The 13,782-nt window shown below is 51.9% G+C and overlaps 1 protein-coding gene across 1 annotated transcript; it reads right to left on the bottom strand.

Moving 5' to 3' along the window:
• Nucleotides 1–12,683: 12,683 nt before the first annotated feature.
• On the bottom strand, nucleotides 12,684–13,430 carry LOC130472743 (E3 ubiquitin-protein ligase RNF182-like). Its single transcript, XM_056844160.1, has one exon. The coding sequence runs from the start codon at nucleotides 13,428–13,430 to the stop codon at nucleotides 12,684–12,686; it is 747 nt and encodes a 248-aa protein (XP_056700138.1).
• Between the last annotated feature and the right edge of the window lie 352 nt (nucleotides 13,431–13,782).

Here is a 13,782-nt window from a genome sequence, read left to right as displayed (position 1 = left end):
CCTCCAGCTGTACCTGGAATGGTAACAGGGCTGGTTCACAGCATCTGGTTGCCCCAAGAAAAAAGACACTGTAGCCTGTGCCAATGCAGGGAAGAAGAAAAAGGACAGAGCCCTGGGTGAGAAAGTGTTTCACTATTTTCCACACAGAGATCCCTACGTGATTCACTCACTGCTTTGTCAGGAGATCGGAAATAGACATAAAAAACAGATTTATTAAAAATAATTCAAAATTGCTGGTGGTCGCAACCAACTTATGGCAACACCAGGCAGTTTCCAAGACAAGAGGCAAACAGAGGTGGGTTGGCCATTGTCTACCTCTGCGTAGCGACCCTGGACCTTCCTCGGTGGTCTCCCATCCAAGGACTAACCAGGGCTGCCCTTGCTTAGTTTCCAAGATCTGATGAAACTGGGCTAGCCTAGGGTATTGTTGTGCTTCAAGTCCCTGTTCGGGCGCCAATGTTGTGCTCCCCCCATTCTCATAGAGTCCAATGAGAGCAATGAGGGCAGGAGGTTGGTTTGATTACAGCTTGCTTTATTGGCCAAGGAGTCATAACCGGGTGAGCCAGGATCCAGACAAACAGCCCTGTCACACCGAGGCAGGGCAAATGCAAGAGATTTTATAGACATTTGCCATTCCAATACAACGATACCTTTTCTTAACATCCGATTTTAGCTTGTCAATGCAACGTCATTAGTTTCTACAACGCCTGCGTGAGCCTCGCTACATTAATGAATGGAGCCTATCTTATTGAGCAGTTCAGAGTGTTCCCTGGCAGGGTGAAGCGAAAGTATCAAAAAAGGAGGAATAGCAGCTTCTGCCAGCTAATGGCTTTTGCAAGTCAGTGGCTTATGCGTGTAGCTTGCGTGTATGTCTGAATGTGATGCAGGTATGATTACTCAGGCATAACAGTATCCAGGTCAGGGCAATTTAAAATTACTAAGAATGAAATCTAATATGTGAGCCTGTTATCTGGAAAAGCCTCGACTATTTGGTCAGAATATTATATAGATCCTGGAAAATACTGCTTGTATGCTCAGTTTGCACTGAAATTACACAGCACTGCCTGCCTTTAGTTTTTATTCAAATATTTCCAGGCGCTATATAATATTCTGCCCAAAAGCAGGGGCTTCCAAACATAACAGGCCCATAGACAGGCTATTAACAAATATTTCATACCTTTCAAATCAACATTAATCCCTGTTTAAAGGACAGAGTGTTTGAGCATCCTGCAAAAACACCTGTAAAACAGGTGGCCGGTGTGCTGGGAGATTGCCAGAAATCTAGACTCTCGTTGAACCCCTGTGGAGATAGTTTGAAATCTGGCAGATCCCTTCTGCTTCCTTCTACAGTAACTCCTCCTCATAACATAGAATCATAGAGTTGGAAGGGGCCATCTGGGCCATCTAGTCCAACCCCCTGCTCAATGCAGGACTCGTTACGACTGCATTTTTTGAATACACTCCCCCCCCCCAAAAAAAAGATGTCAGTGGGGAAATGACCATTTTCAAGGAAGTGGGATGACATACTCTCCTTCAACATCACATTTCAAAGGAATCAACTTTCTTCCTGTCGGCTTTCTACACTGTCCAGCTTTCACACCCATATATAATAATGGGGAATACAATGGCATGAATGAACTTGATCTTGGTGGCCACCGACACACTTCAGAATCTCTTGTAGCTCCTTCATGGCCGCCCTTCCCAGTCTCAATCTCCTTCTGATTTCTTGGCTGCAGCCTCCCTTTTGGTTGATGATGGAGCCAAGGAATACGAAATCTTGAACAATTTCCATCTCCTCATTGTCACCCTTAAAGTTGAGTAATTCCTCTGTAGTCATTACTTTTGTCTTCTTAATGTTCAGCCGTAGTCCTGCTTTGGCACTTTCTGCTTTAACTTTCACCAGTAGTCTTTTCAAATCTTTGCTATTTTCTGCTAGTAATCTGGTGTCATCTGCATATCTCAAGTTGTTAATGTTCCTCCACCCGATTTTCACTCCACCTTCATCTAAATCTAATCCCACTTTTCTTATATGTTCTGCATATGGATTGAAGTAAGATGGGAAGACAAAATACACAAACCATTCTGTTTCTCCATATTCTGGCCTAACTGTAGCCTCTTGCCCAGAATCCAGGTTTTCCCTCCCTGTATCTTATTGCAGGGATACCTGATGATGTAGACAGCCTGTTTGGAACTATGTGGTAAAAATTTTGAGCACATCTTGTTTCCAATCTGCTAGATTTTTTGAAGTCTTTAACACGGCATGTGAACCTATAGCACAGTGATGGCGAACCTTTTAGAGACCGAGTGCCCAAACTGCAACCGAAAACCCACTTATTTATCGCCGAGTGCCAATGCGGCAATTTAACCTGAATACCACCCCCAGAGGGGGCCCAGAGGGAGAGGCTAGGGTTGCCAAGTTCCTCTTCGCCATGAGTGGGAGGTTTTTGGGGTGGCGCCTGAGGAGGGCAGGATTTGGGGAAGGACTTCAGTGCCATAGAGTCCAATTGCCAAAGTGGCAATTTTTTCCAGGGGAACTGATCTCTATTGGTTGGAGATCACCTGGGGCAGGGCAGAGCCAGAAAGGCCAGCGGCTTGGAGGAACCGCGTGTGCCGGCAGAGAGGGCTACGCGTGCCGGAAGTGGCACGCGTGCCATAGGTTCGCCAACACGGCTATAGCATGTTCAGTTCCTGGAAAAGGTCCCTTAGTTAAACTAGCTCCTGGGGAAATGATCTGAATGAATGGTAAATATTTATTTTTATTTATTTTATTTAAAACATTTATTAGCTGCCTTTCTACCTTGTGAAACTTAGGGCATCTTACAATGTAAATAAAACAACAGTTATAAAAACCACAATAAAAATAATAAAACAATTATAAAAATACATAAAAGACCATAATTTAAAATCTCCAATTAGGACTGCCAATAAATAAAAATAAAAGTAGTCAAATCCTAAACAAAACTGTCTTCAACTGCTTCTTGAAGGTTGAAAGTGAGGGGGCCAGGCGCACCTCCCTGGGGAGGTTGTTCTATATTCATGGGGCTGCCACTGAAAAGGCCCTTTCTTGAGTACCCAGCAAATGAGCTTCTTTGATTTATGGAACAGTCTGGAGGACCTCTCCCTGAGATCTAAGTCCTGGGCAGGAATGAATGGGAGAAGATGGCCCTTCAGATACCCTGGTCCCAAGCCATGTGGGGATTTAAAAGACCAACCCCTTGAACTGGGTGTCAGGCTGCTATCTCGGTTTCGTTATTGCCTCTGTCTCTGCGCTGTATTGTCTGCCCCCCAAGGTCGCATACCTAGGCCTGGGAACTCAGCTCCTGGGAAACTGTATTCAGCCTATGCGTGTAATCTCCCGCCTTTCCTGCCTTATAATATCTCCCAGCTAGTGAGTCTCTCATAGCTGTCATTTTATTCGTTTGCACTGTATGCCTATTTGACCAGTAAAAGCCATCTGTTTGGACTCTATATGACTTTGTGGTGATTTCTGGTTCTGTGGGCCAAGGGCTGACATTATGACAGCTATCTCTCTTCACCATTCTACTAGCCAGGCTGGAGCCCAGGGGGGTTCGCCTGCCACTTGGATGGGAGCTGTGCAGCTCTCCAGGTGATCTACTACCCTGGAGCCCTTCTCTGAGGATCCTACTCTGTTACAAGACGTAATCGCTGAACTTTTCCGGACGACCCGAGAGGTTTCTACCATGGCGGGAGCCCCACCGGAGGGTTTTTCCCTGATCCCGGATGCAGCCAGCTGTCAGGCTGAGGCCAAGCGAGTCGCTATTAGCACCGCTCTTCTCCTTGTGGAATGTACAAAGGACACCCCGGTAGCCACCTTGGCTCAAGTTTTGACCTCGACCTTTGGAGCCGAGGCACCCGCACTGGCGGTTCGAGTACAACCTCTGCTGGGCGGGGAACCCGACCCCATACTCTCACTCCTGGAGACAGAACTTTTGCCGCGCATTACGGCAGAGACTGCTCTGAGACTTGAGAACGCCAAAGTTCTTGCGGATCAGCAAGCCGCCGAAGCGGCTAAGGTCGCAAGAGAGAAAGAGGCTGCGGAAGCAGCCAGGGCGGCTGCAGCAAGGATTAGGAATCAGGCGAACGTGGACACGCGCCCTAAGGGCAATGTACTAGGGCTATCAGGTCTGTCCTTTTCCCCGGCGTTTGTCCCGTCGCGCGCGACCCAACGCGCACGCCGTTTGGCTGACCGACGTCGAGACTCAGGAGAGTCTGAAGACGAGGATTTATATGGGGATAGCTCTCAATGGGCCACAAGCTTCCGGACCAGTAAGCCTCATCTTACTGGTGGCCCAAGTGAGGAGGTTCATCTCTTACGAGCCCAGAATCGGGAGCTCTCCGACCGTGTTGATCAACTCCAGGAAGTAATGGAACGTATGCTTCAGGAGAACAGGCAATTACAACAAACCCTGATAGCTCAGAGACAGCCCGTTCCGATACCGGGTCAGGCGGTACCCGTACAGCCACCCGCTAATGTGCCTGCTCCACCCTTGCCTCCTGGAGCTCCTGTTGCTCCTCCGCCCGGACCACCCGTGCAACCACCCGCTAATGTGCCTGCTCCACCCTTGCCTCCTGGAGCTCCTGTTGTCCCTCCGCCCGGACCACCCGTGCAACCGGGTCAACCTGCGCCCGGCCCTTGGAAGCAACTCAAATTGAGGACTACGTATGACGGATCTCTCGAGACTTTGCCTTGTTTCTTGCATCAAGTGGACAGTTATATGCGAGAACAAGGACAACTTTTCCCCACGGAAGATAGCCGGGTGCGTTACGTAGCTTCCCTTCTGACAGGTAAAGCGGCTGACTGGATGGTCCTCCAGTTTGACACCCGCTCTCGTGCTATTCGTTCCCTCAACAACTTCATGACTGCCCTGAGAAGAAGGTTTGAGGACCCCTTCCTGGGGGAAAGAGCCAAAACGGAACTCTTACAATTAAAACAAGGCTCTGCTACAGTACGAGAATTTGCCGATGAATTTCAACGACTGGCAAGTAAAATTGTAGGTTGGCCCGAGACCACCCTGATCCATCATTTCAGGGAAGCCTTGCATCCTGACATTCTGAACTGGTCTTACATGCGGGGCGATCCCGATACCCTCGAAGACTGGATCCTATTAGCCGAGGAAGTGGAAAGCCGCCGACGCTTTATTTCTCTCGTCCGTCAAAAGCACAAGGAAAAAGGCACCCAAAAGCCTCAACCCAAGGCACCACTGCTCATCCCACGAAATCCCCCACGTCCGCCCCAGGAACGTGAAGCCCGATTTCAGAGGGGTGCCTGTCTTACTTGCGGAGAAATGGGCCACTTTGCAGCCGTTTGCCCGCGCCGCCAGGAATTATTTCGTCCCAGCACGACAACCCGCGCCCGAGGTCGTCCACCACGCAGAGGCACCGCGGCCACCCGCAGCGCAGCTCCGGGAAGACCCACACCCTCTGCACTCCATGCCGGGGACCCAGCCTCCCTGCCTACTACCAACGACCCCGCCGGGTCTCGGATTACAAGTGCCCCATTGGGGGACAACTTTCCCTCTTCGGATGAGGAAAATCCTTGGATTTCTCCAGCCTTAAACCTGGAATCTCCCCTCGACTTGTCAAAAAACGGCTCCGGTCTGTGGTGAATGGAGCGTCTCCACAGACCTCTCAGGATCTTCCTATCAAACCGAATGCTCCTACCAAAATCAAAGAAGTGGACTCCACCGTCTACGTGGATGCAGTTTTACAACAACTTAACGGTGGCCCACAAATCCCCGTCAAAGCACTAATTGACTCCGGTTGCTGTCGCACTCTCATAAGCGAAGCCACTTTTGCTGCACTCAGAGCCGACTCTGAGGCTTTACCCGCCCCCGTCCAATTTGCCCAAATGGACGGAAGCCATTTCCAGGGGGGTCCAGTTGATCACCGCACCAAAGGGGTGGCAATGGGAATTGGTTCCCACTGGGAACAAATAGACTTCACTATAGCCCCTATCCGATTTGAAGTGGTCTTGGGAATTAACTGGATTAAAGGACATAGTCCCAGTATTGATTGGGAAACAAACACTATCTCCTTCGCTAGTCCCACCTGCGACCAGCATCGGCAAAACTTTGCTCTGCTATATCCGCCCGTTCCAGCATTAACCTCTACCGCCCCAACACCACCGGCTCTACCCGCTGTATACCGGGACTTTGAAGATGTCTTCGACCTTAGGGAATGTGATGCCTTACCCCCCCACCGGGCCTCAGACTGTGCGATTGAAGTGGTAAAGGACTGCACATTGACCAAGAGTAAGATTTACCCTATGAGCGCTTCCGAGCGCACTGTCCTCCGGGACTTTTTGGACAAAAACCTCGCCAGAGGGTTCATTCGCCCTTCGAATGCCCCAAACTCGGCCCCCGCGTTTTTCGTCCGGAAAAAAGAGGGCGACCTTCGCCTGTGCATTGACTTCAGAAAGCTCAATGCGGTTACCCAGACCAACGCCTATCCTATCCCATTAATATCAGATATTTTGGGACAATTACAGGAAGGCCGTGTGTTCTCTAAATTAGACTTGGTGGAAGCTTACTACCGAGTCCGTATCCGCGAAGGGGATGAGCACCTCACTGCCTTCTCTAGCTGTTTCGGAATGTATGAATTCCTTGTGATGCCGTTCGGATTAAAAGGGGCCCCGGGGGTCTTCATGCAACTCATCAATGAAATCCTACATGACCTTCTATATCGTGGGGTGGTGGTCTACTTAGATGACATTCTCATTTATTCGAAAACTATGGACGAGCATGTGGCTCTGGTCAGGGAAGTTCTGCAACGCCTGCGTAACCATCAACTTTTCGCAAAACTAGCTAAGTGCGAATTTCACCAAAGCAAACTCACGTTTTTGGGATACATCATCTCCCACCAAGGTCTTCGCATGGACCCCGCCAAAGTCCAAGCCGTCCTCGATTGGACTCCCCCCACCAACCGTAAACAAGTACAGCAATTTCTGGGATTTGCAAACTTCTATCGAGGATTCATCCCTAACTTCGCCCAGGTGGCTCTACCCATTACGGACCTACTGAAAACTAAGGGAAAAGTAAGCTCGGCTGCCTTGCCCTCCGCAAAAATCCTATGGACTGAGCAATGCCAAGCCGCCTTTCTGGCCCTCAAACGCCTCTTCACTTCGGAGCCGGTGCTACAGCACCCAGACCCAAATCAAATGTTCATTGTGCAAGTCGATGCTTCCGATGTAGCCATGGGAGGGGCTCTCCTCCAGCAAGGACCGGATGGTCTTCTTCACCCTTGCGCTTACTTTTCAAAAAAATTTGCGCACGCTCAATTAAACTGGCCCATCTGGGAGAAAGAGGCCTCAGCAGTTCATCATGCACTGACTCTATGGCGACAATTCTTGGAAGGGTCTAAAGTCCCCTTTGAGGTTTGGACCGATCACAAAAATCTAGCTGCCCTCACGGGGTCCCATAAGCTATCGGCGAAACAACAACGGTGGGCGGAGTTCTTTGCTCAGTTCCGTTTCACCCTGAAGCACGTCCCTGGGAAGCAGAACGTTCTCGCGGATGCCCTCTCCCGTTTACCACAATATCCGGTAAAACTCGAGAGACCCACCAACTCTCTGTTCACCCCTATGCAACGTGGGGCCCTACCTATGCTGGCTGTGCAAACTCGATCCCAGCATCAGCACACCTTACCCAACGTACAAGCTCCGCCAGCCCAACCGGCTGCCCAGCCGCCACCGCAACAAACCGGAGTTCCCGCCCTTCCTACCACTCCGACCGCCCAGCCGCCTGCAGTCTGCGCGCCGCCGCACGTAAGCACTAGCCCCATAACTGTTTCTAAGATCTCCACGGCCGACGGGGGGGCCCCCTCCAAAATCCCCATCTCCGAGTCCTTTTTAACTGTCCTTCGGGACCAGTGCCTTTTAGAACGTTCCGCTCATACCCTACCTCCTGGTGTTTTGGAACAAGGAGGATCCTGGTACAAGGACTCGAAATTGTATGTCCCCAAGGCTCTCCGGAAGGACGTTTTACATTTAGCCCATGGAGCCAAAACAGCTGGGCACTTTGGGTTTCTGAAAACCCTTCACTTATTGCGCAGACAGTTCTGGTGGGGGGGAATGCGTTCCGACATTGACTCCTTCATCCGCAGCTGTCCCGTTTGTGCCGCTGCGAAACGATCGCAGGGCAAACCCCCGGGACTGCTACAACCTCTTGAAACGCCCAGCAAACCTTGGGAAGTGATTGCTATGGACTTCATGACTGATCTCCCTCTCAGTGGGGGTAAAACTGTGTTGTGGGTTGTTACTGATTTGTTTTCTAAGCAAATACATTTGATTCCATGCGCAGGGATCCCCTCTGCTCAGAAACTGGCCCGCCTCTTCGTGACGCATATCTTTCGTTTACATTCGTTTCCGCGTAAGATAATTTGTGACCGCGGAAGTGGTTTCGTTTCTAAGTTTTGGAAAGCTTTCCTCAAGTTGGTGGGAGTGGAACAAGGGTTGTCTAGTGCATACCATCCTCAAACTGATGGTCAAACTGAACGTGTCAATGCTGTACTTGAATGTTATTTACGCTGTTATGTTAACTACCACCAGGATAACTGGGTGGAACTGTTACCTTTAGCAGAATATGCCTACAATAATGCCATGCATCAATCCACAGGTTTTAGCCCATTTTTTGCTGTGTATGGGCAAGATTTCAGTCCCATCGCTCCTGCAGATGATGTGGAGGGGGAGGGGAACCCCGACATTGCCTCCTGGGCACACGCCCTCCGTACCACTTGGCCCTGGCTCGTTAGCAACCTCGACCGGGCCAAACGTAAATACAAAGCGCAAGCTGACAAACATCGCTCCCCCGGGGGTGATCTGCAAGTGGGTGCTTTGGTTTACCTTTCCACCAAAAATCTCCGTTCCACCCAACCGTGCCATAAGCTCAGTGCTAAATTCATTGGCCCTTTCCCCATCACCCGGGTCATAAACCCTGTCACGGTGGAACTGGCTCTCCCCAAATCCTTGAGGCGTGTGCATCCTGTCTTCCACATTAGCCTCCTCAAACCCCATGTTGCTTCTCCACAGTGGCATCCGGACCCACCTCCTGCGCAACCCATCATGGTGGGGGGGGAGGAACACTTCGAAGTCTCCAAGATCCTTGACTCCCGTATTCACCATGGCAACCTGCAATATTTAGTCCGTTGGAAACATTTCCCCCCTGCCTATGACGAATGGGTGCGCGCACGGGATGTCTCCGCCCCCGACCTCGTCGACGCCTTTCACATTGCTTACCCGGATAGGCCAGCCCCCTTGCGAACTGGGAGGGGGCCTTAAGGGGAGCAGAATGTCAGGCTGCTATCTCGGTTTCGTTATTGCCTCTGTCTCTGCGCTGTATTGTCTGCCCCCCAAGGTCGCATACCTAGGCCTGGGAACTCAGCTCCTGGGAAACTGTATTCAGCCTATGCGTGTAATCTCCCGCCTTTCCTGCCTTATAATATCTCCCAGCTAGTGAGTCTCTCATAGCTGTCATTTTATTCGTTTGCACTGTATGCCTATTTGACCAGTAAAAGCCATCTGTTTGGACTCTATATGACTTTGTGGTGATTTCTGGTTCTGTGGGCCAAGGGCTGACACTGGGCCCGGGAGCAGATTGGTAGCCGGCGTAATTGCTGTAGTATTGGGGCCACGTGCTCCCAGTAGCTGTCCCTGGCCAGCAATCCAGCCACAAAATTGAGTACCAGCTGCAGCTTAGGAACATTCTTCAAGAGTAGCCCTAAGTAGAGCACATTGGAACAGTCCAGTCTGGATGTAACAAAGATATGGGTCACTGTGGCTAGGTCTGACTGACCCAGGAACAGATGCAGCTGATGCACCCGCTGAAGCAGCAGAAGCACTCCGGACGACCACGCGCAGCTGGTTTTCTAAGGGGACCACTATGTCAAGCACACCCCCCCCAAAAGCCATGAGCCTAGCTTTTCAAGGGGAGCCTAACCCCATCCAAGACAGGGGAGATGTCATGGGGGAGGGGCCATGGCTCAGTGGTAGAGCATCTGCTTGGCACGCGGAAGGTCCCAGGTTCAATTCCCTGGCATCTCTAGTTAAAGGGACAAGGCAAGCAGGTGATGTGATGTCCGCCTGAGACCCTGGAGAGCCGCTGCCAGTCTGAGTAGACAATACTGACTTTGATGGACCCAGGGGGGTCTGATTCAGTATAAGGCAGCTTCATGTGTTCATGTGAGATCTCAAGTCCCTGGTCTGCCTTCCTAATAACTCAGAGCACCTCTGACTCGTCAGGATTAAGTTTCAGCTTGTTCACCCTCATCCAGCCCATTACTGACTCCAAGAGCCTGTTCAGAACAGCATCCTTGGAACAGGGTGGAAAAGAAAGGTCCACGTAAGAATATGTATCACTGTGTACCAGAAGTAGTTCTTTTAAAACAAACTACAGGTTATCATCACCTCTAGAGAGTCTGTCCAATATATTCCAATATTTGGATATGCTCTTACTGGAGCCGTCTGTTATATAATTAAATGGCAAAATGCAAACCAATTTCTCAAGGTCAGTTCCCCCCCACAACCCCTTCTTTGGCAAGAGATTTGTTCTGATCTAGCCTCAGCATATGCTGGCTGCAATGTGTGTGTAGGATATCCTCTAGTGGTCAAATTTGGTTCCAAATCCAGGGCCTTATTTTCAGAGTCTCATACTGTGGTTCCATTCTTCCTTGTTCTAATAAACTGGTGCCACTATAAGTTTTGTTGCATGCCGATCCCGTTTTACAGCTTATTATGGTGGGAACATCCTTTGAGAAGGTTGTTTTACAAGATGGTCACATTCTCTGTTCTTTAAATTTAGGGAACTTTATGTTAATTTGAGTAGTCAATCCCTGGTGTCGCCAGCTAAAAGACCAAGTTGCAGATGATGCGAAAGACCCTTTCTCTGACTGAGACCTTGGAGAGCCACTGCCAGTCTGAGTGGACAATACTGACTTTGCGGGATCAAGGGTCTGATTCAGTATGGCAGCCTTGTGTGTGTGTGTGTGTAAAGTGCAGTCAAGTCGCAGCCGACTTATGGCAACCCCTTTTGGGGTTTTCATGGCAAGAGACTAACAGAGGTGGTTTGCCAGTGTTTTCCTCTGCACAGCAACCCTGGTATTCCTTGGTGGTCTCCCATCCAAATACTAACCAGGGCTGACCCTGCTTAGCTTCTGAGATCTCCCGAGATCAGGCTAGCCTGGGCCATCCAGGTCAGGGCCAGCCTCGTATGCTCAGTTATTTATTTATTACATTAAATATGTGTAACTTTTTAGCCTGTTATGTGGAAAATCTTCTGCTATGGGTCAGAACATTACATGGTGGTGGAAAGAGCCATCAAATCTCAGCTGACCTATGGCGACCCTGTAGGGTTTTAAAGGCAGGAGACATCTAGAGGCGGTTTGCCTTTGCCTGCCTGCCTGTATCGACCCAGGACTACGCTGGTGGTCTCCCCCCTCCAAGTAGGAACCAGGGCCGACCCTACTTAGCTTCTGAGATCTGATGAGATCAGGCCATCCTGGGCCATCCAGGGCCAGAACATCATATGGCTCCTGGAAAATACTTTTTACATGCTCAGTTTGAACTGAAACTGCACTGCACTCTGCTTTTAGTTTTCATTCTTTGTAATTGCAGGTTGTTGTTTTTAAAAAACAAACCTTTTAATGTGTCTTTCAGATCCCCTGATGAAGCAGCATGTGAAATGTGTAGGGATCGTTGCGTTAAACATAATATAAAATATCCACCCCCCCGGCCCCATTATTTTCCTTCTCTGCTTTGACTCTGTATTGGTGCCGCCCCCCTTCCTAGCCTGTGCCATCCACAGCCCAAGCATTCCCAGTCCCGCCAACGGCAAGGGGTGAGCTGTGCCCCTGAGGACCCTGGGCCCCCCCTCTTCAGCATGCTGGGGGGGGGGCTTGGCTAGAGAAGCAGCCTCGTGCGGTGGGCCAAGAGTCTAAGCCCTTCAAAACCGTCCTGCTGGATCCAACCCAGGGCCACCAAAGGCATCATTCTGTTTCCAGCACAGGTGAGCCGGATGCTTCCAGGCAGCCCCCAGGCCTGGCATGAAGGTGAGGGGGTCTTCCTTTGGGCCGGGCTTCAGAGGTACACTGGCATTGTACATGAAGGTTCCATTTAGTTCTTTTGGTAGTTTGGGGGTGCTGCTGAGACTGAATCGATACCAACTGTACAAGGTTTGGGGTCATCCTGTCAAAGAACACTTGAATATTTTGGCTTTACGCATGTGAACTGAATTGGGTGGGTCTTGTTATTTGTGCAGGGAGGGGAGCGGCGAACGCTGAACCCACCAGCTCTCAATTGCAAAGTAAGGTACATTTTTACAGTGGCAAATCTCCATGCTGCTGGACCCTCATGTATCAATGGCTGCCGCACGGTTGTCACAGATCCCTTCTTCACAGGCAATGCAACAGACTCCTTTTTTCGGCATGTGGGTTGACTTCTGCTGCTTCAGTCAGCTGGCATCTAGGCCCGAGCTGTGAGTGCTGGAAGCGGCGCCGCTCAAAGCTGCTCCACTGAGGAGCGGATGGAGGAGAGTGAGCGAGGCTGGGGCAGGCCACAGTGGGGCCCCGGTGCCAGGGCCAGGAGTGGGCAAGAGGGCCCCTGGACCACTGGGGCGGGAAGCTCTGGGCCCAGGAGTCAAGGATGCCAGCCCAAGTTGGGCAGGCCAGGCGGTTCAAGAAGGGAAATCGAAGATTTCATGGCGCAAACACTGGCAGAGGCTGTAGAAGATGCAGAGGATGAGAGTGGCGGGCACGAGGCTCACCAAAACGATGCCCAGGCTGAGGCGCTCGACCAGGAGGAGGTAGACGCCCAAGGGCAGGGAGCTGAAGTAGACCAGGCAGAGGACGCCCATGAGGAAGCGGGGCAGGGCAGGGCAGGCGCTGAAAGCCGGGCACTTGGCCAGGGGGGCATGGCAGGGCAGCGAAGCCAAGCTGGGCGGGCGATAGAGCCGCATGACGTCCAGGAGCCCCACGCCCTCGGGCGCCGCCAGGTCCTCGGGCATCTCCAGGAGGGTGATGACCAGGCAGTCGGAGGAGCTGTGCTTGCCCTCCCCAAAGGGCTCCAGGATGCTGGGGCACAGCAGCACCTCCGGGGAGAGAGGCGGGCGCCCTGGCCTGCGTGCCCGCTCCCGGCCGCTCAGCAAGGCCAGCACTCGCCCGTCGTCCTGCAGCCGGCTGACCTCCTTGTCGGGCAGGAGCGTCTCCCGGCGGCAGAAGGGGCAGCGTAGGCTCCCGGGAGACTCCCCCGGGTCTGCCATCTTGTGCAGACACCTGGCACACATCCGGTGCTGGCAGGTCAGCAGCTTGGGCCGCCGGGTGTGGCTGTCGAAGGGCTCATAGCAGATCTTGCACTCGGTCTCGTGAGCGGCCAGGGCCTGGGGCGGGGGCGACCCCCCCAGCCTGCCCCTGCAGAGGGACATGGCGGCCCAGATGGTGAGGGGGCGTCTGGCTGCAGAAGAAGGAAAGAGAGCTTAGGCGGCTGCGTTCTGCCCGACTCCTGTGCCCGCCGGCCATGCCCCTTGGAGCAAAGAGGAGGCAAACGTGCTGGGGTGGCCAGGGCTGATGCCCAACCCCGGCGTGCACCGCTGGGCACGGCTCACGTCGACAAGCACCTGCGGCATGCTCTGTGCCTGGCATCCTGCCCTCTCTCTCCTTGGCCCTTCACGTGCCACGGAGACCCTGCTGGGCACCGCGGTAGGGAAAGGAGAGCCAAGCGATGCCAGGAAAGGGAACCCAGCCCCCGCCGTTCTGCTCGCCCGGCCTCCCATCGCC

Source organism: Euleptes europaea, chromosome 2 (assembly GCF_029931775.1).
Source record: "Euleptes europaea isolate rEulEur1 chromosome 2, rEulEur1.hap1, whole genome shotgun sequence".
In the NCBI taxonomy this organism is placed as follows: domain Eukaryota; kingdom Metazoa; phylum Chordata; class Lepidosauria; order Squamata; family Sphaerodactylidae; genus Euleptes; species Euleptes europaea.
This window is presented reverse-complemented; position numbering and strand designations above follow the sequence as displayed.